General features: G+C 42.0%; 1 protein-coding gene across 3 annotated transcripts in view; it reads left to right on the top strand.

The window, feature by feature from the left end:
• The window catches only part of TENM2 (teneurin transmembrane protein 2), a 943,516-nt gene that overhangs the window by 787,967 nt on the left and 130,165 nt on the right, over positions 1-25,384 (top strand). For 2 of the 3 annotated variants that reach the window (XM_047073150.1, XM_047073168.1), the window contains 3 exons: positions 2,207-2,401; positions 8,072-8,272; positions 9,995-10,207. In XM_047073150.1, the coding sequence (XP_046929106.1) occupies positions 2,207-2,401; positions 8,072-8,272; positions 9,995-10,207 (609 nt within the window). The remainder of the gene's footprint in view (positions 1-2,206; positions 2,402-8,071; positions 8,273-9,994; positions 10,208-25,384) is intronic. The other variant, XM_047073159.1, reaches the window with a different exon arrangement.

Genomic DNA, 25,384 nt, shown 5'->3' with positions numbered 1-25,384 from the left:
AGAAATGATGCCGATTCTAGTCTTGCCAGTAGAAGAGATATCTTTAATGTTACCTAGATCAAAAATGGAAAGTGGATTTTCTCTTGAAATGCCAATTCTGCCTTCTTGCAGGTCTCAACCTGGGCACTGCATTGAAGGTTTGAGGCTCTGTCTAGGCTCAGGGCAACAAGATGCCATGATCAATTGATGATGTCTGCAGAGGTACAGGAAGGGAGAATAGTAATTTACATCATACATTTGCCATTCCTGACATAGAACTTAGCATATTTCATGAGAAACTGACATGGAACAAATTTACTTTTTCTTCAAAGCCCTCTCAAAACTTTTCAAAAGACCATACTTTTTCTCATGCTTCCTCACATTTGCACAGTCCCTAACCTGTATCTTGGGCACCCTGGGTTCAAAGCTTTCTTCTACCTTGCCTTAGACAATCAGCATGTGTAGCAACTCTGTACAGACCTCTGCTAAAGTATCCTGGAATAGAAAGCATGCTCTCTACATTTAAAGAGAGTCTATCCAGAGTCAATTATGTGGCTTTGATGTTCTCACTTTTGAACTCATTTTTCTCTGGTAGATTCAGAAGGATGAGAATTCTGCTAAGAATCATAGCCCAAATAATTTCCACAACTATCCTATAATAAAACACTGGGGGGAGGGCAGGACATCCCTCAACCATATGTCAACTTTAAGATTTTTTTTTCAGAAAAGTTTGTAATTAAGTTACAAACCTCAGAAAAAGGTACCAGGTGTGCAGCATGAGGTCTATTCCACAAACTGTGTTTTCCATGTCTTTCATAAATGGCTATTTAGTGCTTGCCATAACCTCCTAGTTGACGATGTCTAAATATCAGGAACATAGGAGAAATATTTACTTACATCAACATTGATGACTGCAGAGCTAAAAGGAAATCAACAATGATGAACATGGTCCTGTCCTCAAGGGGTTTACTAAATCTCTGGGAAATTAGACTCTCACAGAAGGAGAGCTAATTACTATAAAAACAAGATAGATACATGACAACAGGGGACAGTTGATGAGGCAGGGTGGCACCACTTACTGCAGCGATCTAATTGCATCCCTGTCCTGTGACACAGTTTGGTCTGTACACATACATGTACATGTAAAATTCTCAGAACCCATGCATTCCAAATCATGGGTAAACCAGGAGTCTCTGAAACATCTCTCTCGGTCATTTCTGAAGGCCCCTGAGTGCCAGCTCCAAAGCAGGCAGTTGTGCCCTCCTTCTAGGCCCAAAATGAGAAGCCACATTGGAAACTTAGGTTCTTTACAAACCGATTCTGAAAGGAAGAGTCCAAAGACTGAAGGTGACCACTAAAATCCCAGTCTTGATCTCTAAAAGTGGTGAATTGGCACATTTGAGCCGAGATTGGTGAAAAACATTGGGTAATCTCATACCAGATGGTCCTCGATGACTTTCAGCCCTCTTCCTCTGCACAAATGCAGGGGAGTTCCAGCTGGGACAGGAACCACTACAAGTTTCAGATCTTCGGTTTGCCCTCCCCTTCTTGATTTCTTTTTCTTAATAGTCCAGGCATGTTTAGTCTATTCTTTATTACACATTTATCTCTTTGTAGTCTAGATAAGGAAGCTAAAACATAAAGAGATTGAGTGTGTCAACCACAGCCCATCCCACTTCTTTTTAATGGACATAAAGTTGTCAGGAATAGAAGCCAATTAGCTAAATACTCAGCAAAATGGATCCTAATCTCCTGTACCACTAATAATAACACACGAATCCATGTAGCTTGATCAAGTGCACAGCTTAGAGTTGGGCCAACTTGCTTTCTAAGGGGACTCCCCCTCTTTTGAGCTTTGTGGCTTTGGCTGCCTAATCTGACCAGTCTGAGCCTCATCTGTAAAACAGGCATCCAGAGTCTAGCCTCCACCTCATAGAACGATTATGGTGATTAAGGAATAAATTGTACATAGGGCATTTGACCCTGTGCCTGGCACATAATAAGCATCTAATTGGTGGTAGCTGCTGTTACTAGTAGCATTTTTGTTGTTGTCATTGTGATAGTAATTGTTTATTTGAAGATGGCTCCGCACCTCCATGACCAGAGTTTCCAACCTCTAATATTGCAAACAAAGCTGAAATGCCAGGTGGGCTCTGCCTCCATAGACAGACACAACCCTTCAGGCACTGCCCCCTGTGACCTGGTGTTCTGTCTCTGGTTTTTGCAGCTGCCTGCCCCGTCCTGTGCAGTGGAAACGGACAATATTCCAAAGGGACGTGCCAGTGCTACAGCGGCTGGAAAGGCGCAGAGTGTGATGTGCCCATGAATCAGTGTATCGATCCTTCCTGCGGGGGCCATGGCTCCTGCATTGATGGGAACTGTGTGTGCTCTGCTGGCCACAAAGGCGAGCACTGTGAGGAAGGTAAGTGCTGCAGGGCCAGGCTGGGCAGCAGCAGAGGTGGGAGGCTACTACAGGCTCAGACGGTTGCTAAGGAGCCCAATCCAAGGCTCCGCATTTTGCAAAGGAAACTTCAACATTTTGCACAGAGAACTTCAAATGCCTTGGGTTTTGTAGACTTCTGAAGTTGTAGAAAACACAGGGCTGTGGAGGGGTTCTGGAAGGAATGCTTTGTTTACCCTTCTTTATGTTAATTGGCTACTTCTTTAAATTGTTTTCTCTGCCTTTATCTTTCTTCTCTTTGCCTGTAACTCCTCCTTCTCCCCCCTTCCTGCTCCTTCTTTACCCTTTTTTCTTTCTTCTACTTCCCCATCTTCCTTCCTCTTTTCTTCTGCTTTATTTAAAATCCTCTGATTTGGGAATTACTAAAGCTATCCAGAAAAATAAATAAATAAACAAGAATCCTTAATCTCCCTGTGTTCCCCATAGTTGTTTTATTTTTTTTAAACTGCCCCTGGTAATCTAGTACCCATATATGTATGTGTACATTTTACAAAAATTAATACCAACAGAAAGCAGTCAGACTTGAAAGACAATAGGCAGCCATGTCATTTAGAGACACGTTGTAGGGCACATTGTCCTGGTAACCTAAATCACACAGAATTAGAGGAGGGTGGCTGTGTAGCACAGGACTGGAATTTGGTGAATTCTGAAATGCTCAGTATAACATGCATTCTGGTGGCCTCTAGCACCCATGGGAAAAGTTAGGGGTGTAATAAACTGAATCCAATCTGAAAAGACACTATCAGAGATGAGACTCAGTGAGCAGGAAGGCGGCATGGAGGAGGCAGTACAGGGATTGAGAAGGAGCACCGCTCTGGAGCTGATCAGAAGCCAGCTACAGTCCTAGTCACTCTGGTTAGTGCTTGTAGAAGAGTTATTTGGTACAAGGTGTTGAGACCTATAAGGCGAAGGAACTCTGACAAACTGCCTGTCACTCTTCCCCCTCTGTATTTGTGCTTCCATAGTACAGTCTCGGCTTGTTCATCTCTTGTTTCTCTCAATATAAAGCATGAACCAGAGTTCATAGTCAGGTAAGAGCCTTGATGCTCTCTATCCCTGGCCCACTCCCACCCTTCGAATTGGCTCAGTTGTTATTTTCCAGCTGAGCACCTTTCTTCTACATGTGTCTCCCAGGCAAACATCCCCGTGCAACTCAAACAGCACTTTTCCCTCCCACATTCCCAGTGGAAAAAGTATCATCTCACCCAACAAGCTAAGGGGAAAAGTGAAGCCCACCACCTACCCCATGTGAAACAACTTGAGAGGACCACACAGAATGTCCTCCTAGAAAAGACTCTGTTAGGTGCCATATGCCTATGTTGCCTCTCAGCTTCTCACTGCCAAGCTGAGAAAAAGGGGCCTCAGGTGCTATGAGGTTCTCAGATTCAAGTGGATCTGTTCTCCCATCCTGTTAAGTAATAGATCTCCAGGGTTCTATTAAAAAAAAATCATTACAGCCCTCACGACAAAGTAATGACAGTAGCTTATCCTTAGATAAACATACAAAAGCTCTCCTTCTGAAATCTCCCATTTCATAGTTTTTAGAACTATGGCTACAAAGAGTCAGCTTCCATGACATTATTCTTCTAAGATTTTCCAATACATCAGTGGTAATGCCATTAATGGGACCCAGAAGTCTGACCCCCAGATCTTCATTTGCTCAACACTCTATATGTTTTTTTTTCCCCTCTATTATAAAAGGTAGCCTCCCTCCATCTGCATCATAAAACCAAATTGGGAGTTTGGATAGAGGAAGGACTGATTTAATAACCCTGCTTGAAAGGTTAAAGTTCTTAAAGATAAATGGATTGCAGAAGGCAAAGCTGCATTTGCTGAAAACATGGGAGAGGCCAATAACATGACAAGAAAGGTTAAAACGACCTTTTGCATACATCATTTGGCGAGAACGAAATGATAAAGCAATGACATTGCCCGTCTTAGAATTTTTTTCCCTCCAGTAAAGATTGTACGTATCTTTGTGAGTAGAATTTCAAGTGATTTCTCAACTTTCTTACTCTACCAACCAGTCTTATTTAAATGTTCGGAATGAATTAACCATCCAACAAAACAAGAAAGCCATGTGGATCATTATAAAAGGATGAAATCTCCTCTATTGATTTCTGCTACCCAAAAAGAATGAATTGAGGTGATTCATATGCTGTTTTCAAAATAGGAAATGGAATCAGAAACTCTGGATCAGCACTTTTTCTTCCATTTAGCTTTTTATTTCTGATATTCATCATAGTCATAACGTTCAGACAATTTACCTGAAATGGCCATGGCAACGAAATCAATAGTTGCCATCCTCCATTTTTGCTGTATAAACATTGTTGTACTATTAACAAATTTGCACAAGAAAATGAAAGGATGGATTCACGAGGTTTCATTTAATGATATCTGGGGGAGTGGGCAGGTGATGAGAGAGGAACTGACATATTAGTTCAAGTCAGCCATGTTTTCTTGTCAGTTTCATGGTTGAGTCATTTTTCAATGACATTTAACTTCATAAATGTAATTCATGGTTCTTCAGGGGTTTATAGTACATATTGTTTGTAAAATTCCTTGACCTCTTTTTTTATCCTTAGGGATAGAAATTGCATTCACAACCCTTTTTTGTCAAACCTACAGAGGGCCCAAGACTAAATGAGTTCTAATGATTTCAGCTGCCAAGGGGCTGGTGTTGTAAGGCACATGGTTCTTAGCTGGTAAAGGCCACTGTCCCCCTTTTAAGTGTAACACTGTTTCTATTTATAAAGCTTTGTAAGATGCCATAGTCCCTCCTGCCTGCTAAAGATTCTAAGGATGTGGCCACAAGACCATCTCATGAAATTGGAACCAAATTTAAAATTCATAATGAAACTGCTCTTCTTAAAGTCTGGATTTAGTTATTCCATCAGCTGCTGTAATTGTATAGCACAAAAAGCATATTTACTTGTATAACTGAAAGGGTTGGCTCATATATCTAGATACAATAAATGATTCTCTTGATGACATTCCACTCCTGGACTAATATATCTCAGTGGATTTTCTTCTTTTCTCCATACTATAATTTAAGATAGATAAGAGAAAGCTAACTTGTCTGGAAGAAAAACTATATTTTCTTTTAGGGAGGTGTATATTACTTTTTATTTCATCCTTTTAAGAAAAAGTGTATGGTATATTTTTTTTAAGTTTTTGAAAGCTCCTAGCTGTTGGAACCTCACCAAACATTTTAAATAGCTAATTATAGATGGAGGGTAGTTTTTGAGACACATAGCACATGAGATATCTCTGTGTATATTTTGATTTTGCTGTATTAGAGATGGGCAGAGAGGAAAAAAATACAACTTTGGGATTTCCTTGTATTAGAAGAATATGGACAAGATTGATTCTGAATGAATTAGCTCATATTGTACAGATCCCAAATGACACAGCATGCTTCCCAAAAGCAAGAAGTTGTTAGCACCATTTCTTTGTTGTTAGTTCTCCATAGTTTTTCTCGGTAATGACAAATGCTTTATAGCAGTCTGCCATTCATTCCTGTAGCAACTGGGTATTGAACACCTACTATATTTTTTGACTGTTCTAAGAACAAGACAGATGCCAAAGACGTTGCACAGCCTTTTTGTAAATGTCTTCTATTTGTTTGAAACTTTCGATTCATTTACCTCCAGATGCACTCCACCATCCTGAGAAAATTTGAACGTGTTAGAAAAGGTTGTATCATCAGAAGTGATAGTACCGAAGACAATGAATTCAACCGTTAAAGTGATTGCAACCAGAGCAAGTAGCATCATCATAAACGTCTCCACCTAATAATAAATCACTGAAATTCCCCTTTCTGAGGGTGTATTTTTTATTTTTTTATAATCAATGGCAGCTTCTGTTTCCCCATGGCTCAAATAGTTTTGAGCTGGTTTTCATAAATAATACCTTCCTGAGAAGATTCAAATGGATCAGATCAGAAACATGTCTTTACACTGAAAATTCATATTGTTGCCTCAAGGGAGCACTGCTCTTTGGAAACTTCATGGAATAGTGTGATTTCTAATAAATTCAAGTTCCTGATGTCTGACATACCCTAGAATGAAATCATTTGTGGCATGGGTAATCTAAATGTCATATTTAGAGCCAATGTATCATCAATTTTAAAACATACCATTATTTTGTATGCCATAAGAAGAAAAAAAGTTGATACTATGGTACAAAAATCTGGGACCCCAAAGGGTTGCCATTTCAGTGTCATGGTGAACTATTTAAGAGGCCAAAAATCTTGTATGTTTCAATCTTGGCATCAGGCAAAGAGAGAAATCAAAATCTCTGAGAATTTGAACTACATGATGGCACACATGCACATGAGGGACTAAATTACAGCAGCAGAGTGGTCCAAAAAACCTCAAAAAAAGAATTTAAAGTGGTCTCAAGCTGGCTGTGCCCCCAGATGACGGCAGAAGAAAATGCTTTAACCTAGGCCGAGAGGGCTGATTTTCAAGCTGTTAAAATGAAGAAAATGTATGTCTTAGCTAAATAAGGTGATGAGACTTCCCTATTTCTCTGATTCACAAGACAACATCTGAGCTCTCTGCAAAACCACTGTTTGCCATCCAAACCCCACGGTGTACATTTCTCTCATCTTCAAATGCCATTGTATCATTTGTTAGAAATACCTAAGGAAGTTGATCTTCCTCTAAAAAGCCCTATTTATCCAACTCTGGGGCTGGATGAATATCCAAGGTTTGGAGTCAAATTCCCATGCAAAAGTCCTGTTGTTGAGAACTGGATTTGGCAGCTCACTTTGAGTTGAATCTAGAGTAGGAATCTTCAAGTCACCTACTGGATGCATACCCACTCTGAGTACTTAGATGGCCAAACAGACGATAAAACTAGCAAGAATGACAGTGACCAAAATCTGACCATTAACTCTTCTGACTGATAGTCTGAGGGAATGTCAGTGCCACAGCTAGAGACTCCACCATTCAGTCCACTCATGATTATATTTAGGAATATTACCTCTTTGGGATCATTCCATACCTAGCTTCACCCCTTCTATCCTGCTTTTTTTACTGACTCCTGTTGTAGATGTGTGACAATGAATGGAAACTACTTTTAAACTTAGCCTAAGTGAAATTTAATTAGGAAAGCGACTCATTTATAAGTTTCATTGGTTTTCTTTTTAATCCTTTGTTACCTTCTGAAGTCAAATATTAGTGAAGTTAGAATGAGCCTTCTTTTTCTCTCTGATAGTGAGGGATAATTGGGTTTGGGGATACATGTAGAGATATCACCAGTATTCATGTTCCAGGCTCAGAAGCTCTGATATGATATAATTAAAGTACTAATGTTTAGAAGTACAAGGTTCTCAACATAGAATGACACACCTCTATATCTGGTTCCCACTAAAGCTCTGCTTGAAAAATCCCCTCTCTCTCTTACATTCTCTTCAAGTTGGAGATTCGGTGTTTGGGCACATAAAAATCCTTGAATTCTTTATGGGTTGTTCTTCAAGAGACCACGTAAGTATTACCTGGGCTGCTCCATTTGCTCCCAAGAGGATAAGAATTAGTGAATCACTGGCTTCTTCAGCAGCAAGGTGGTGTCTCATGGCCCACTCCCATGAGTGATCAATACTTGTCCTCTTTGTTTTTTTTTCAGTTGATTGCTTGGATCCCACCTGTTCCAGCCATGGGGTCTGCGTAAATGGAGAATGCCTTTGCAGCCCTGGCTGGGGTGGTCTAAACTGTGAGCTGGCAAGAGTCCAGTGCCCAGACCAGTGCAGTGGACATGGCACTTACGTCCCCGACACAGGTCTCTGCAGCTGTGATCCCAACTGGATGGGTCCCGACTGCTCTGTTGGTAAGCCAAGAGGTTTCCTCCTCGCTTTTCCCAATACTCATGCCCTATGGTCTTCCATGAGCCCAAATGGATGGGAATCTACTCTTCTCACTGGGATAAAGGGACTTAGGTTAATTGCATAGGGCCTATCATACTCTCTTCTCAGTCATGAAGTCTGTGATCCTGAGAAACAAACACACACACACACAAAAATACCGCAGGTTCTTGTGCCTCGTTTGTTCCATCACTACAAATGGATGAGGGGCCCGGGAGGAATGCTTCCATTTGCATTATAGGTTTTCTTATGCACACTCCCTAAAGGTACCAGAAAACAAAACAGAACAATTCAGTCCCAGACAAACTGAATGGAACGTCCTATAAAACAGAAAAGAGGCTCCCTCGGGGTGCTGTGTGAACATGTTATAAAGCTCTGCAATACTCCAGTGACAGGAAAATAATGAAGTTGCACTATACACTTTATTTTCCTAAAATTAAGAGTATGTGTCTTCCCTCCCGAGTGACCCTAAAAGGGAACGGTTCAACAGTTCAAGCCAGTCCCAACCTACCTGAGAATGGTTCCATTCACAGTGACAAGTGCCTATCCAAGCAAGCGATCATCATTCCGCCCCCTTCCTCTGGGTAGTGAGACAGCTGTCAGATTGCCATGGCAATCAGGAAGGGAATATATGTGAAGCTTTGCCTACAATGGGAAAGAAATGAATATTTCATTCCAAAAGAAAAAAAAAGAGTCCGTTAAAATGGGCTATTTTGAGACGTCTTCTAAGCCCACTCACCTCTGGATTCCACACTGATGCTGGTGGTCCAGGCCATGCTCTGCAGAGGATGGGGAAGGGGGAGCCCTCAATCTGAGACCCAACCGTGTTGCCTACATGCTGTGTGACTTTGAGTGAGTCACTTCCCCTCCTGATTGGGTTTTCCCTCCCCTGGCACAATGAGCCATGCCTCCCTTAGCAGTCTGTCGTAAGGATGAATGTCTGGCACGTGCTTGTCCTCGAGTGAGAGGTCTGGAACGCCAGCGAGTGTTTATCTGTCTGTCTGTCTCCTCCCCAAGCACAAAAGACTTTGAGCTCCTTTGAGAAAGAGGCTGTGTAAATGCAGCACAATCATAGAGGTCATCATTGCCACAAGGTGCCGATCTGGGTGATGGGTGAGTGTGCAATCATTAGGGGAATGGAGCTGTGGGGTTCCCAGCTGGCTGGTGGTCAGCTCAGGCTCTCAACAGGGAAAAAAAAAGTCCCAGCTGGCTAGGGAGTCAGGATGCACATATATCTTTTCAGATGGCACCTCCTGGGTAGCTTTGCCAAACTGGATCGCCACTGTGTGACCTCCTCCTGGGATGGCCTCAAGCTCTAGAACAGTGGTTCATTCTCACACTCTAGTGCACATCAAAACCACCTGGAGGATTTGTGAAAACAAATTTCTGAGCCCCATGCCCAGAGTTTCCAATTCAGGAGGTCCAAACAAGGCACAAGAATTTGCATTTCTAACAAATTCCCAGGTGATGGTGGTGCTGCAGGTCCAGGGACCCCACTGTGAGAACCACTGCTCTAGAAACTACATAAGAATAAATTAATACCCAGCCAGTGGAGAGGCCTCCCAAGGTGACGCACCTGCTGGGCCTTGGGGCCTGCTCCAGGGACCCAGGCCATGTGTGTGGTCTGGCCTCCAGTGGAGGGTTTTGCCAGCTGTGGTGTTGAGCTGTAATCATTGTTTTTCTTCCAGAAGTGTGCTCAGTAGACTGTGGCACTCACGGCGTCTGCATCGGGGGAGCCTGCCGCTGTGAAGAGGGCTGGACAGGCGCAGCTTGTGACCAGCGCGTGTGCCACCCCCGCTGCATTGAGCACGGGACCTGTAAAGATGGCAAATGTGAATGCCGAGAGGGCTGGAATGGTGAACACTGCACCATTGGTAGGCAAACGGCAGGCACCGAAACAGGCACATATTGCTTTATTTTCATAAATCGTAGATCTATAGTGATGGTCGTGCATTGCAACTGGCTGTTCCTTCAGGGATATGAGTGCTCTACAACATTCCTGCTGCCTCTCCAAATCTTCAAGGGGATAGAGAAGGGAAAAACAAGGTCCCCAACTAGAAAAGTCTTTCCCTTTTTTCCAGAATTCCATATTGGGAGGAAAAGAACAAAACTAGAGAAGCAAATCCATTCAAATTACTGATTCGGGGAGGGAGAAATGCACATGCATGGGAAATTGTCAGGACCTGGAGGTTTCAAGCACCCTACGTGACCGTGGTCTGCAAGTCCCTCCTTGTTGAATACCCTCCAGCTGGATGGATCACTGGATCCCTGCTTGTTTTAGACAAGGTTAGATACAGGCAGGACTCCCAGGTTTCCTGGGTAGCCAGGTACCACTGGAATAGGTTTGAGCACCCTCTTGCTATCCCAAGGCAAGGTGTCATCCTTGGGCTCTTGACCCTCCCCATCACCACCACCACTGATCAACGTCTCCACCTCTAGTCCCATGTCATTCTCACTCAGCCACCTCTCTCTACAAGTTTTTTGATGAAAAATTTTTTAAGATTGTTTTCTTTTTTGAGAAGTAATCGTTCCCCAGTTTCTTCAGTTTTGATTTTGATTGCTTTTGGTCAATATTGTGGTTTAGGGTAGGACAATACTGGATTGAATGTATCCAGTTATCCCTTTGAGAAGATGGGAGCCAACGCTGTTTGGTTTTCCATATCCCTCAGACAGTCGGAGTTATGAAGTTGTCAAATTGAGTGTCATTTTACCTCTAGGATTTGCTTTTGTTGGGTTGAGTTCATGCTCAAGTTGGCTAATACACTCACTTGCAAGGAAATTCTCGGAGAAGTTTCCAAGCAAACTACTGACTTGCCTTCTTGGAGTTATCTCTGAATCTAGCCATCAAGTTTGGGGGCCTCCCCTCTGTCCTAGCCCCAGGACCCCAGTCAACAGATTGGGTACCTGGAGGGAGAGACAGGGTTAAGAACTTGTCCAGGGCTGACTCATGAGGTCAGACTCAATTTCCCATGCTGTTCATTTGAGTGGTTAAGCAGAGAAAAAGTGAATTCTGCATTATATTTACCCCATTTCCATGTAATTGGGCATCTGAGGGGCAGCGTGCCAATCCAGGCCATGACTATAGCACTGGGACCCTGTCGGGACAGTCTGTTGGCAGTGAATTGTTTCTGCAATCTCTCAGTGATGCTCCAGATACTGCTCCCCTGCAGCTGCTTTCATCTTCTGTTCCCTGCAGAGTCTGGGGGATAATTCAGAAAACTCTCAAGGGAGGATGTGCACAGCCCACTACCAAGACAGTTTACAATTCTTACCAATAGCTTCCTCTCTTCAGGGGTGTTCTTCCTGATGTACTTTTGCATGCTCCATGTGATTTAAAGACTTCCCCCACCCCCCATACCTCCATTGTCCTAGGCTGCTCCCCTCAAAAAAAAAAAAAAAAAAAAAGCTCTTGCCAACCAATAACCTTTAGGTAGAAAATCCTACTTTCTTTCAGTTCACACCATCCAGACTCACCTCCCCTTTGCTCTCCCTTTCCACGTCTGTTGAGGGTTTGCTGCCCCACCATGATGCCTGCTAGCTCTCCCCTACCTACAACTCATCCTCACTCTGGGAATAGCTCACAATAGTGCATCCCAGATGGATTGGAGTAGAGTTTGGAAACTTACAGTCAAAGGGGCCATATCTGACCTGCTGCCTTTTTTTTTTATATGGCTTCCAAGCTAAAAATAGTCTTCATGTTGATTAAGTGTTGAAAAAAATAAGAGATATTTTCTGACACATGACTATTAAACTCAAATTTCAGTGTCCATTAAACAAAGTGGGGTTTTTTTTGAGGACAGCCACACCCATTCATTGATAGACTGTCAGCTTGCACATTGCATCTTAGTGTTGAGTGATTGCCACAGAGACTGCATGGTCCACAGGGCCATGTGTTACCTGGCCCTGTATAGGAACAATTGGCCAACCCCTGAATTGGAGAGTTGTACAGGGCTTGATGGATCGAGAGGAGAAGAGAGAGGCTGGCCAACATTCACTTTAGGAAAAGGCCTCCAGCTGTGATTTGAAGGTTGTCAGACAAAGGGAGAAGGTCCAGTGTGGAAGTAGGGAGACAATAATGATTGAATTGAAGTGTGTCTGGAGCCTTGAAGCTGAAATGGGATGATGGCACCTCTAGTCTCAGTAGGAAATTATGGGGATATGGCCAGCAAGAGAACACAGGAGATGTTTCGTTCTAGCAGTCTTATGGGTGAGATGGATTGGGAGAAGATGTCTCTGCTACTTGAAGTGGCTGGTTCAAGTTTTACATGTGTGTGTGCTAAACATACATGAGCTCTTGGGAGACATAGAAAACAGGCAAATTCATGTGTCAGGTAAAGGAAGTAAATGAAAGGAATTTGGGTTCAGGGAAGTGTCTTGTCCAGAACTGTGATCTCTCGTGACTTTTGGGTTCACTTTATGTAAGTTTACAAAGTATTTGTCACCAAAGTCTTTTCTTGTGAGGAACTAGGGCTCCCTAGTTTCATTTCTAGATAGGTGCTGTATCCTCATGGTTGTGTTCACTGGGACTTGCTCTAGAAAAGCCAAACATACCTTGGTTGTTGAGATTTGCTATTCAGAATGTAGAGATGTTTGGATGCACATAATTGGTTTTTTGTTGTTGTTTTGTTTGTTTGTTTGTTTGTTTTCCTTTTCAACCTCTGGCCTCCAAGCTTCTATGTGGAGGTTTAGACTTTTATTTTGAGCAGACACTCCTGTCAATTCATTTTAAGTAAATGTGACAATTTACAAGCCCAGAATTGGTCCTCCTCCTCAGGGATAGAAAAGAAAAGAAAGAGAGGCTTTTTGGTCCTTTCCAAGCAAAGCCTCAAATGCTGTATTTTGAAAAGAGAAAATAAATAAGAATGAAATGGCACCTAGTCTGCAAACAACGCATTAGGAAATTTGAGGTAAGGCAGAGCCTAGGTGATTAGTGTTGGGGCACAAGGGTTGTCTGCAGCCTATTTTCAAAAGGTTGTGGTGAGGTGGTGTTCTTAGAATCATTGCCAACAGTCACCTGAACAACTTGCATCATTATTTGTGGATCACATTTATTTTGCTGGAGAAAGCAAGAATATAGATGGGGGTGGAAGGGGGAAGTGAGGATAAAAACATGGACTTCTGAAAATCAAGTAGGATCTATCCATGTTTGGTCAAGTGAATTTCTGGAATTTCCAACTGAATTATTATTTTTTATATTTGGAAATTTAGTACATATTACTAAAGATTTAAATGTAATGTATAACATTTCAATACTGTTAAAGTGAACATACTGGTAGACTGGATTCTACCAAGCAATCATTCTTATATTACATTTTTCTAACAAGTTAAATATAAGGTATGGCTAAAACCTACAGAATTGCATAGATAAGAAATATGCTTTGAATCCAAATGAACCACAATTCATGTTTATCTTTGGAATATATTAGTATTATTTGGATAAGCTGCAGTTTACTCTTATGAATAAATCAGAAAGTGCACTGTGTGGTTAGATTAGTTTTATTCTTTAAACATAATCCTAAAATGGGTTGTTGTTTCTATCACCTGCCATGCCTTACTGAACTGGGGATTGAACCTCAGAAGACCATCCAAAGACCATGCCAGCAAGGCACAAAGGGACTACAGAATAGGTCAAAACTCACTGTGAACTATAGTAAACTCAAACAAGTGTCTGTTATAAAGAAATGAGGTAATTGTTAGTGTGTTTTGCATACAGAATCATTGAGCGAAGTACAAGGGAGAAATAACATTTTGCCGCAGAATGCAAGCCGAGAAACTAAATGCTAATTGAGGATTGTTGTTATTATCTGCTGACTGTGGGCTGTCCAGACATCCGCTCTGAGTAATACAAACTAACACACCCACAGAATAAATCCACCACCACCAGGCACCCACCCTAGGTGAACTGTTTGATGTCTGGGTAGTGAGCAATGCCTGTAGTGGTTGTTACAACTATTTATTTTGTTTGTGTGGTCCTGACCTCCACCTGCATTTCAGAATCATGAGGACTCGATTCCCAGGCCCATATGGGGCTGGGTGACCTGCTGTGTGCCACAAGTCAGAACAGTTTTCTTTTCTCGCTATTGCACTGGGCCTTTCTATTTTTCATCTTTAATTGGTTGGGGAAGGAAATAGGTTCTTGTGATGTTAATAAGGAAAATGAATCTTTACCCAAGGTAAAACCAGCCGTGCGACAATCTGATGTGCTGATTAAGTGATTGTCATCAGAAGTAGACAGGGTCACAGTCCAAGAGGGAGAGAGCTTGAGAGCTACAGGGAACAAGATGGGAAGGAAGTGACTATCAAAATTAACCAACTTCAGACTGAATACAGCTGCTTCTGCATCTTGTTCCAGTTTCATTCTCGGTCATGAAAACATTTTTTTGTAGCTATTATCCTTGAACATTCAAGCTTTCATGACTCCACAATGAGATCAAGTTGAGATGAAATTAGCCACTGTGGAGCCATCCTTACCACCAGGTCTGTGGGAGCAGCTAATTCTCTGATTGGTTAATTAACCTATTCCTCTGGGGGCTCTTATTAGAACCTATGCTAGGAGCTCCATTCTTCTGTGAAGTGAAAACCTGAAGGGATGGTCTTTCACTGTTAAAGATTATGGACAAGCTTTTTGTGGGGTACAAAAGATGTTCTACTTCTGATTTTTCCCCCCACAATGTGCCCAAAATGTGAGCCTCCTCATTGAAGATCAAGAACCACCACATGCCCAGAAGTTCTCTGGGTAGACCAGGCAGTCTACCCAGGTTTCCTTACCCAAACTCAGAACAAGGACTTGAAGGTAGAAGTTACAGGAACACTTTTTCAATGCACTCAAAAAATAAAATGAAAAGAGAAAAATGTCTTACAAGTAATAAGATTCTCATCACAAGAAAGTGTGATGAGCCTTTCTTGGCCTGGATGTTGATGAAAGGCTTTAAACATTGGTTAGAAAATAAGGCTCACCCTAACTTAATGGCTCAACCATTCACAGAATGGTTATTTTGGTTCTTTTGTCTGTGTGGTCCTGATCTCCAATTGCATTTCAGAATCATGAGGACTCGATTCCTAGGATCATGTGGGGCTATGCAAGTGGAAATGGTCTTTTGTACTGTTTCCTATGTGATTTAGTAATATATGCCCATGAAAGGAGCTCCCATCAACAAAGAAAAGAGTGGAAGGAGCCTTGATGTTTTAGTTCTGTGGAGAGACAGTGACTTGGAGCATTGATGTGCCATACCCTTAATAGTTTAGATGGTCCTGTTGATGTACCAGCCTGTGGCCCACTGTGCCAGAGCCTGACTCAACAAGTAAATACCTTAATATGGACTGTTACAGTTTGGGACTCTTAGGACAGAAACCCACAGGTGAAAATTAGCATGAGGAAGATTCTACACTCAAAGGAAAACATGTAAGAATAAGAGCTGCTGAAAAGAAAAGCAGCAGGGGGAGATGCTCTGTCATCATGTTATGTAGTGAGTGCTCTCTCACTTGAGCTTCTACAAAGAATCAACTGTTCAATCTATTAAGAACCAGTTCCTTCCAAGTCTTTGATTCTCAGATCCCACATTATTCCCTCAAGACTTTACATTAAAAGGAAAGGAACACAAAGAGGGCCCTAGAGATCTGAGCTCCCTTTAGATATTTGTGATGGACATTTGCTCGTCACTCTGTCTTATTTGTGGTGCTGTCATGAACAATAGGTTGATGGAGGAAGGGGGAGATCTGTGTTCTAGGCTTGGCTCTGCCACAAACATTCTGGGTGCTTTTGAAGTAGTCACCCATCTTCCCAGCCTCAGTTTCTTCCTGCTGCAAATGAGGGAGTTGGACCATATAATCACTTTACAGAGTGTAGTCCAAAGACATGAAATGCTTTTCATTGGTGTGCAAATATATTTTGTTGAATAGTTACATAGACTGTTTAAAAATACATATTTGGAAAAACTATAACTACCTCATCAAACTCATGAATATACTGGTATTATTGCTAAGGGATGTGGCAAAATTGGGTACCAGTATCAGGCCTGAGTAAATTTAAAGAAAAATATTAAGTAAATAACAGTGCAGATATTGCAAATATCATGAAAGCAATATGTGATTGACTGAATTTAGAACACACTTGGATGAGATGATCTCTAAGGACTGGTCCATCTCCTGAATTTTATTACTCTGATGCAAAATTATACGAATGGACCACTCTAGCACATTGAAACTTTTCTCTCTTCTGCAAGGCACAGAGAGGGTTTCCATGTAGGATCCAATAATATACACTTTACATGAGAGGACAAGATACAATGTAATGTTGGCTCTGCTGATGATGCTTTTTTGAATGGTTGAGGATAGTCGATGATACTTTTTTGTTTCATCCCTAGCATCTCAGGTCCAATTTATATATGGTTAACTATGAGATTTTACAGACAAAGAAACTAGCATCCCTAGCATCTCATCCCTAGCATCTCAGGTCCAATTTATATATGGTTAACTATGAGATTTTTTTCTCCATTGAAAAACTTACATAGTCTGAATAATCAGAGTCCACTTTATTCCTTTATATTTGTGTTTTTTTTATTTTAAAAATATGGTGTTGAGTGCAGGTTTATCTATCTATGTCCATTTCACTTGGATTCGGGGCAAGACAAGCATGATGAACTGCTTAACATACAGGCTTGCATGTCAGTCTATCTGAGATCAAATCGTGGCAGGTGTCCTCACCTTTGTATGCCTCAGTTTCTTTGTCTGTAAATGGGAATACTGAAAAGATGACCTACCTCACTGAGTTATATGCACAGTACTAGCACAGTTCCTACCATAAAGCAAGAGCCAAGCAAATGTAAGCTAATGTTGTTGTTGTTGTCGTCGTCGTCATCATCATCATCATCATCATCATCCCCCAGGCCCATCACCATCTTCATTATCTATTACAAATGTCAGATAAAAGCAAGGGAAGACTGTCAAAATAAATTTGTCATTAAGACATTTCTGCTACCTTCAACCTGCCTTTCCTATATACTGCCTCCAACCCATCAAGCAGTTAGTAGCATTTCAAAAATAACACCTACCCACTACCAATTTCCCAAGCAAAGTTTTGTTCTATAACTCACTGGCATCGGGTTCTTACAGGGAAATATAAACTAGCTCTCTTACCTGGAAATTGAACCTGCTTATTTTACCAAACAGCCCACTTACACATGGAATCAAACATCTGAATATCCTCATGTTAATGGAGGCTTATTATGAAATTGGGGTTTGCTTCTTTCAACCAAAATTTCTCCATCTAGATTTTTTTGGACACATTCCAGAGAAGCCAAAAGGTCTATGAGAATTTCCTTTTAATTCTGGGTTTCATTTTTATAATAAGTACAGTTCAAAAGAAAAGTGTTTTCCTTTGAAGTATTAGATTGGAATTATTATTGAATAGAACAAAACTTCAATTCTTTTAAGCCAGCATTCCTCAAACTAGGGACCACAGACATACTCTACAGGAGTTTGGAAGGACACTGTCTTCCTTTAAGAAGGAACCTGGCATTTCTCACATTAAAGATGCTGCCAGGTCAGTGTCTCTTAGATTACCTTGTCCTGCTCTCTCCTTTTTGGACTCCTTTCCCATTCCTCATGACTCTGAATTCAAAGAATAACTCAGGGAGACTCAACTCTGAACTCAGCTGAGTTACAAATGCCTTTTGGAGACTCAAGAATTGCATTGATTGTCCCCTACTCAGCCCAGTGAACTGCACGATTACCCTCATTCCTCCAGTGGTACAATTGCATGACTCCTTGGAGCAACACCCATGAGTAACATCTGGGGATTCTTTGCAATTCCTTGCTCATCTCCTGGGTTATCAGGAGCCATACATAGTATCCCAGATGTTTATGTAAGAAACAGATTTTGCATTTCCTCCCAAGTTGCCTGCCTAATAGGGTTCAATCTTATACCAAACACTTCTTTCATAGCACTCTATTTCACAAGCTCTTTTCAAAAGTCTTGTCTTTATTGCCTTTGGAAAACAGGGTACCAGCATTTCAAAAAACCTCCACAGTCAGGGTTTATTGATTTCCTCTTCATCCTTTTCATCATGCATTTGAATGCATAATTATAAGTAGACCCACAGAAGGCCACCATGCCATTGACGGCCTCTGAGCTTTTTCCTTCATGGTTAATAAAGAAAGAAACCACATGAAATAGCAACTAGGAGAAAGCTAAGTATTTCATCATAAACATTCTCAGGATAATTAGAATGGATTAAATTACAAGAGAAAATGCATTTAGTTAATCTTTCCTCTAATTAAAAAAATATCCCTAGTTTTAAATAAAGCGTTTGTTTTTAAAAGCATATTTTCATTGTAATCAATAAGGGGGAGGCCTGTTTTTGTCCTCACTGATAGGAGAAAACATCTGCAAAGTAATTAAAAGCTCCCAGACAGTGTTTTTTCGGTTTTTTGTTTTTTGCATTTATTATTATTATTATTATTATTATTATTAAGATCTGTAAGTAGCCTTCTCAGTCTTTTCCTGTAACTTGCACAATGGTATTCTCCACAAGCAACCTCATTTTATCGTCCGTGGTGGTATAACTTGCTTTCTGTTCCCAGATCAGTGAAGATGTGTTTGATGACTCCTGGCCAACAAGGGTCAAGTAAGGAGATTAATTTAGCAGAGGTTTTTATAATTTTCCAAATGAGGTGGGATGGCAGTCAAAATGAGATGGGTAGGTCACACAAGACACTCCTAAAATAGAACAGGGACACACTCTAGCCTGTCACGGGTTCTATTCTAAGACTGACAGAACCCAAATCACTCCGAGCCCTGTAAGTCTGTCTCACAAGTAAGGAATCATTCACATCATCTCTCCAACTTCATGGCTCATCCCAACTGCAAAGCTCACTCCCCACTCTCATCCCAAACATTCCTAGAAGTTTTCAAGGGTGTCTCACATGCTCATGTTCAGCCCATTTGGATTCTTCAGGCTTGGTCCCCTCGTGGTGATCTGCTGCTTACAGAACTCACTTCAGTGGAGCCCCACAGTATTTCCCCTACTGCCAGGGATTTATCATCCAATACCCTTTGTGCCCACTCGACTAAAGCCCCACTGTGTTTACACCGTGAAGGAAAGAACACCACACTCCTCCACACTGGGGATATTTATCAGCTGGTTCCAAAAACCTTTGAGAAAACAGCTGTTCATTTTTTGCCTCTAGCACATCTTTCACCCATCATGGTTTTGTCCCACGGCTGGGCTATAGAATAGGCAACACAGGATCCTTTTTGCTTCCCCACCTTCCCTCACCTCAGACACCCTCCATAGACCTGGGGGTCTTGGAGGAGGCTCACATGTTCTTCAAACACACCCAGCCTCTAAATTCCAATTCAGATCAGTTAGGACCCCTATCATCTACACAACCAGGCCATTGAGAAAACCTCCTTGTTCCTTCTCATTTAGGTTCAGGGTCGCTTCCATTTTCAGCCAGCTCAACTACAAGTCAAAGAGCCCCTGTGATCTCCCATTCTCATATGAATTATTTTGCAAAAGGAATGGAGACACAACTGCTTCCATGTCCCTTAGACTTCAGGTTTCCAGCAGTTTCTGGCATGGCTCTTTAGGGCAGCTCACTCTAATTGTGTGTGACCCCCAACACCACACAAGCACAAACTATACATTACAAAAACCACATCCCACCAGACCCCAGAGAAAGGAGGGGTTAACCGATGTTCTAGAGACAAAAAGTCCCACAAAATTGCTGTCCATAGGGATTTAAATTGCTGAGAATCCTGTCCCACAGTTTCCAAATTTAGCTGCAGCAGCACCTGGTCAAATTAGCAGTGAAGTTGGTTAGAACTTGGCTCAGAAGGGTCATCTGTCTAGAGCTGTAAGCAGAGAGATAGGCTCTGATAAGTGTGAATTGCATTTCTTTATTTTTAAAATTATGCTTGAACTTCAAGAGGGATTGCCAGACAGCCCTGTCTAGTTGTCTAGAAACAATGCCAGGGGGTGGGGGCTCCCGGAGATTATAAAATAACCACCTCAGAAGCACAGAGGAAACGTTTGTACCCGATTTCATTCCAACAAGTTAGCAAGCTGTCAATCACCGGTCAGGTTACTGCACTGAAATGTGCTCTCTCTAATGACACGAAACTCAAGGCAGTGGCTTCTGCTTTGCAGAGAGCATCCTGGCAATAGGCAGTGAGATTGTTTCTCTACATTAGGTGTATGTGAGCCCTGGAAGCCCAAATGTCACTGATGATAGCAATTCCCATGAATAGGGAGAGAGATTGAAGAAGATATTAGAGGTGGTAAGAGAAATGAGCTTTTTCCTATTAATCCAGGGAATGCAGGCAAGTTGAGTTGGGTCCCTTAAGCATGTTGCTATCGGCTTCTCACCAGACTCTGAATATGAACTAATTTAACTTTTTATTTCCATTTAATGGGACCAAGAAAGATCTATATGCATTCACTTACAGACCTGTTCTCTGGGGGTCTGATGCAGGAAATGTTATCATATCATCCAGAAGCCTAGCCTAGACAGAAACTAGTTTACCCAGAATTAAACAGCTTGAAACATAATACACATCAACACCCACTCCAAACTCCCAATATCTCCCGCAAGTTATGTTTGTAGAATGTAACATCTTCCCTCCTTGCTAACTATTAACACTCACTGTCAGTGCTTTACAATTGTAGTTAGAATGTATTCGCAGGGTGGGGCTGGTGATAGGGATTATGTAGCAAAGGAGTTAAATGCATGAGCTTTAGAATCAACTAAAGCATGAGCTTTAGATCAAACAGACCTCAATTCAGCCCCCATCCACTGCAAGTTGTGTGATCTTTGGCAAGTTCTCTATCTTCAGTACCTGCATTTTTCCCATCTGGAAACTGGGAATAGTGATACCTGTGTCCTACTTTGGGGAGCACTTCACTCATCAGTGAAGCATTTAACACAGTGCTTGATGCTCCATAAATGTTAGTTTAAAAATCATCAACACTACATGTCCATGCCCTTACCGGAATTTCTTTGCAGAGTGGACATTTATGAAAAGCAGTAGGGCTGGCTGGCACACAGCCACCCATAGGGCCCAGAACTCCAAAAAGAGAGGTCAGGGTGCTAAATGTCCTGTGTTAACCCAGATGTCTGGGCCCACCTCCTGTTCCACTCCTACAGGAGAATCTCACTGGGACATGTGGATTCCATGACTGTAAGAAGGAGAACACAGGGAGCAAGAGCAAAGCAGGGAGAGAGAAACAGCCCAGTGAGGATCTGACTGCTGGTTGCAGGAACATGACTATTAAAAACATAAAGAAGAGAGCCACATGTGTATCATCCTATGCCATGTCTGAGGTCCACACCTCCTCCGTCTGGTTCCAGCTGAGCAATGACAACTTCATTCATTCATTCATTCATTCATGAAACATCTATTGAGCACCTAATGAGTGCTGGGTGCAACATAAACTTCCCCTGGGTGAGGCCCTGGGCTACAGGGCTAAGAAAGAAGTGATTGGCACAGAGGCTGGTAACAGTCCAAGGAACTTCAGATCTCAGCTGTCTTTTTGCCCACATGAGACTTTGCTGTTTTCTAATGCAGGGCACCCTTTCTGGTGTTTCTGCCAGTTGGTTTTGGTTTCTTTTTAAATGCTGTTTCCTGCTAACAGCTTCCCAAGGAGATCAGTGTAAGGATGGAAACCTTAAACTTCCAATGGTAGTTTAAATTCATTTGTAGCACAATGTAACTACATAAAAGAAAGCAGCCAGGTATCAAACTGCGTGGATACACACAAATGACTCCCTCATAAGTGTTAATATTTTCAACAGCGGAAGAAATTTAGTTAAATCAAATGAAGATGGCAACTCATTAAAATTTGATTTTCCCTCCTATCCTTTTTTATCTTTTAATCCTCCGTATATGGCACAACTTGTTCTGTTAAATAACACTCATTAATTAAATCTCATCTTCTCTTAGCTATATCTATATTTTTATTTATTATGGAAACCTTTCAATGCTTATAATCTAATTTAGTTGGATTATTTCTTGGACATCTCTAAGTATGAAAACCTTGAGGTTTTAGGGTGGAATTACTGGCAAGGGAAGAAGTGGGATAAACCAAATTCTCTTTCCTTCTCCCCCGGCAGGAGGTGGGTGGACAGGCCTTTCCTTTGTTAGGGGAGTTGGCATGATGAGGGCACTATGAATTCAGTATCTTCATCACCTACGGGAAGGGAAGGGAGGGAAGAACCCATAGAAAGAGTTGTAAACTCAATCACCCCTATGTGGATGAGGCAAGAACAATGTACATAGATGTGGGGGCGATCCGGCTGAGACATCTGTCACCCCGTTGATTGCCAGGGTTGATTCGGCTGATCTGGCTGGCTAGGCGGGTGTCCCCTTCCTCTTCACTGCTCCATGTGCATCCCTCCCAAAGTTGTGTGCTTGGTCAGAAAGAACGACCTTCCCCCATAGAAGAGGATGATTCCTGGGTCAAGAATATAAGAGTAGCCATACCCACTACTGGAACCTCCAAACAAGCTCTCAGGGTCCATTTGTAGGAGAACATAGAGTGGTCAAGCTTCCAAGACTCCAGACACATCCAAATGAGGCACTGCTTGTGGCAGTCTGCCTTTCTGTAAAAGAAAGAAAGAAAGAAAAAGAGAGAGAGAGAGAGAGAGAGAGAGAGAAAGAAAGAGAGAAAGAAAGAAGAAAGAGAGAAAGAAAAGAAAAGAAAAGAAAAGAAAAGAAAAGAAAAGAAAAAAGAAAAGAAAACAAAAAGTATATGAATGCATTGAAAAGAGTGTAAGACATCAGGGAACGGTAATAAACTGGAGAGTGAATGCCCCTTCTGTGGAGGCCAGACATGACCCACCTCCCACTGAATGTTGCCATATAGAAATGCAAACCTAGTTTTACCAAATTTTCTGATTTTTCAATAGAAGCCAGATATCAGGATTGTTGTGCATATTCTCCCCATTTTCAAATGTTAGCAAGCAATTCAAAATTTGTTGAAATGCTATACAAGCCATTGAGACAGGGCTGGGGGCCAAATGGATCACCCATCTGTGGCCACTGACGCTAAGCTCCAGTACAAGATTAGTACCAAGTTAGGGAACATCATTTGCCTGGAATGAGCAATGTCAAAGCAATGACAGCTTTGGCTTCTTTTCTTTGATGTCCCTACTCTCCTGGTAACTGGTTTTTGCTGGTGGGAGTCTCACTGCCAGGGTATAATGGTGATACTTTGCACTTACAAAGTGAATTTTCTCCAAGGAGCTCAAAAGACTTTGTGTTGCCTCAGTCAACCTCACAATAAGCCCGTGAGGCAAGCAGGTAGCTATTGCCCCCAAACATGAAGTGAGCAGCATTAGAAAGTATTTTACACAGGCAGCTAGGTTGACTCATTGGTTTAAATCCATGGTCTACACTATTGGCAAATTACAGCATTCAAGAAGCACAGACAAGGTTTCCCATTACTGCCTCCTCTGCTGCCCTTTTTGGCTTATCTTCCTTCCATCTGCTCCAGTTGACAGCTAAGCCCCAGATCTCAACAATATATATGAGCAAACTGAGCCAGTGACTAATTCCTGTCGTGCGTGTGAGTGTGTACACGTCTGTGTGTGCATGCATGTGTGTGTGCCCATCTGACTTCTCGGCAGGCCTAGCATGGTTCATCTGCACCCATTACAACACGTCTCTGCATTGGTCATTGGTGTGATGCCATGCTCTGAAATGCTACTCTGGCAAATGCTCACAACCTAGAAACTCCAAATAGGTATCTGCAGGTATCTGGATATCTGTATTTTAGTAACAGTGCCCAATAATTCATGCTGTTCAGAGCCCCTCCCTGTCTCCCTTCTCTTCCTTAAGCAGATAGAATTACAACTGTGAAGGAGAAGGTTTTCCCGTACAGAACTGACACTTGTGCCTTCTCCTTGGCCACAGTGAATTAGCAGTAGTGGTCATGGAAAACGGGGACAGAAACCAGAGCAGTGCAGGGAGGGCCAGAAACAAAGATCTTCTTTGAGTTGCCATGAGTGGAACACCCAAGAAATTCCTATTGACCAGGAGTGATTGGAACTCTGCCACAGTCATTTTCCCCTCTAGACTGGGTTCAAGGGCTCTGCTACACCATTCCCCTCTCCTCCCCCTTCTCCTCTGCTTTATGGGCATATATGCTCTGTGTCCTGCTCTACTCAGGGGAATTACTTGGGCTTTTCAGGCATGACCCAGAGAGAAGACTCCAGTACAGCAGTGTAAACCTGTTGATCTTTTTCCCAGGACAGCAGAGCACAAGTATCCTCCGTTTTCTAGATTGCCTTGCTCTTCCTTCCAAATTGTCTCAGATCAGGCTACTGATTCCTGGGAACAGTTCCCAGCATGATGTTCCACTATAATCATTCACATTCTCTGCATGCGAGCATGCCATAAACATCCTTCAGAGGCAGATGCAAACCCAGCGAAACACCTGGCCATTGTAAATGCATGTGCTGAAGAGCTAACTAGACTTATTGACACTGGAGCTACAAAGGCTGTCATACCCGTCAGCTTCGCATCTGATCCCGCAAATCAGGACACTCTTCGCTAGAGTCCAGTGACACTGCCTTTTCTGGGAGTGAGAACTTTAAAGATCTCATGGGAAACCCCTGGAAATCCCTCCTCAATCCAGTCGGAAGTGCAACTGATTGAACATCCAGAATCAGCCAGTCTGTTGTGGCTCATCCCAATAGATCAAAATCAATACTGAATTTTTTTTTAAGTATGTAGATTTAAAAAGTCATCTCTTTATATACTCAAGTATTTCTTTATACCTGACTATATAAAAAGATACCTTTTTTGTTGCCTTGGGAGGAATCACCTTGTGCTTTTCATTTGACTATTCAGAATGGAAGCCAAGGCTTCTCCTTATATTCCTTCTTCGTGCCTCTCAAAGAATCACTCAAACAAACCATCCATCATGTGTATTTTTCACATACACACACATTCATTCTTGGAAGTTAAAGGGGCATCCTGTTGGGGACATCTCTGTCATAATAGCCCCAGGGTGATACTCTACAAGTTCAAAATAGGGAAGCACCCGGCCTTCTCAATGCTGCCAAATCCAATAAAG

Source organism: Lynx rufus, unplaced genomic scaffold (assembly GCF_022079265.1).
Source record: "Lynx rufus isolate CCGP_SWC_20201006 ecotype Redwood Valley unplaced genomic scaffold, mLynRuf1.p SCAF_1, whole genome shotgun sequence".
Classification (NCBI taxonomy): domain Eukaryota; kingdom Metazoa; phylum Chordata; class Mammalia; order Carnivora; family Felidae; genus Lynx; species Lynx rufus.
Note: the sequence above shows the minus strand (reverse complement) of the source record. Positions and strands in the feature narration are given on the sequence as shown.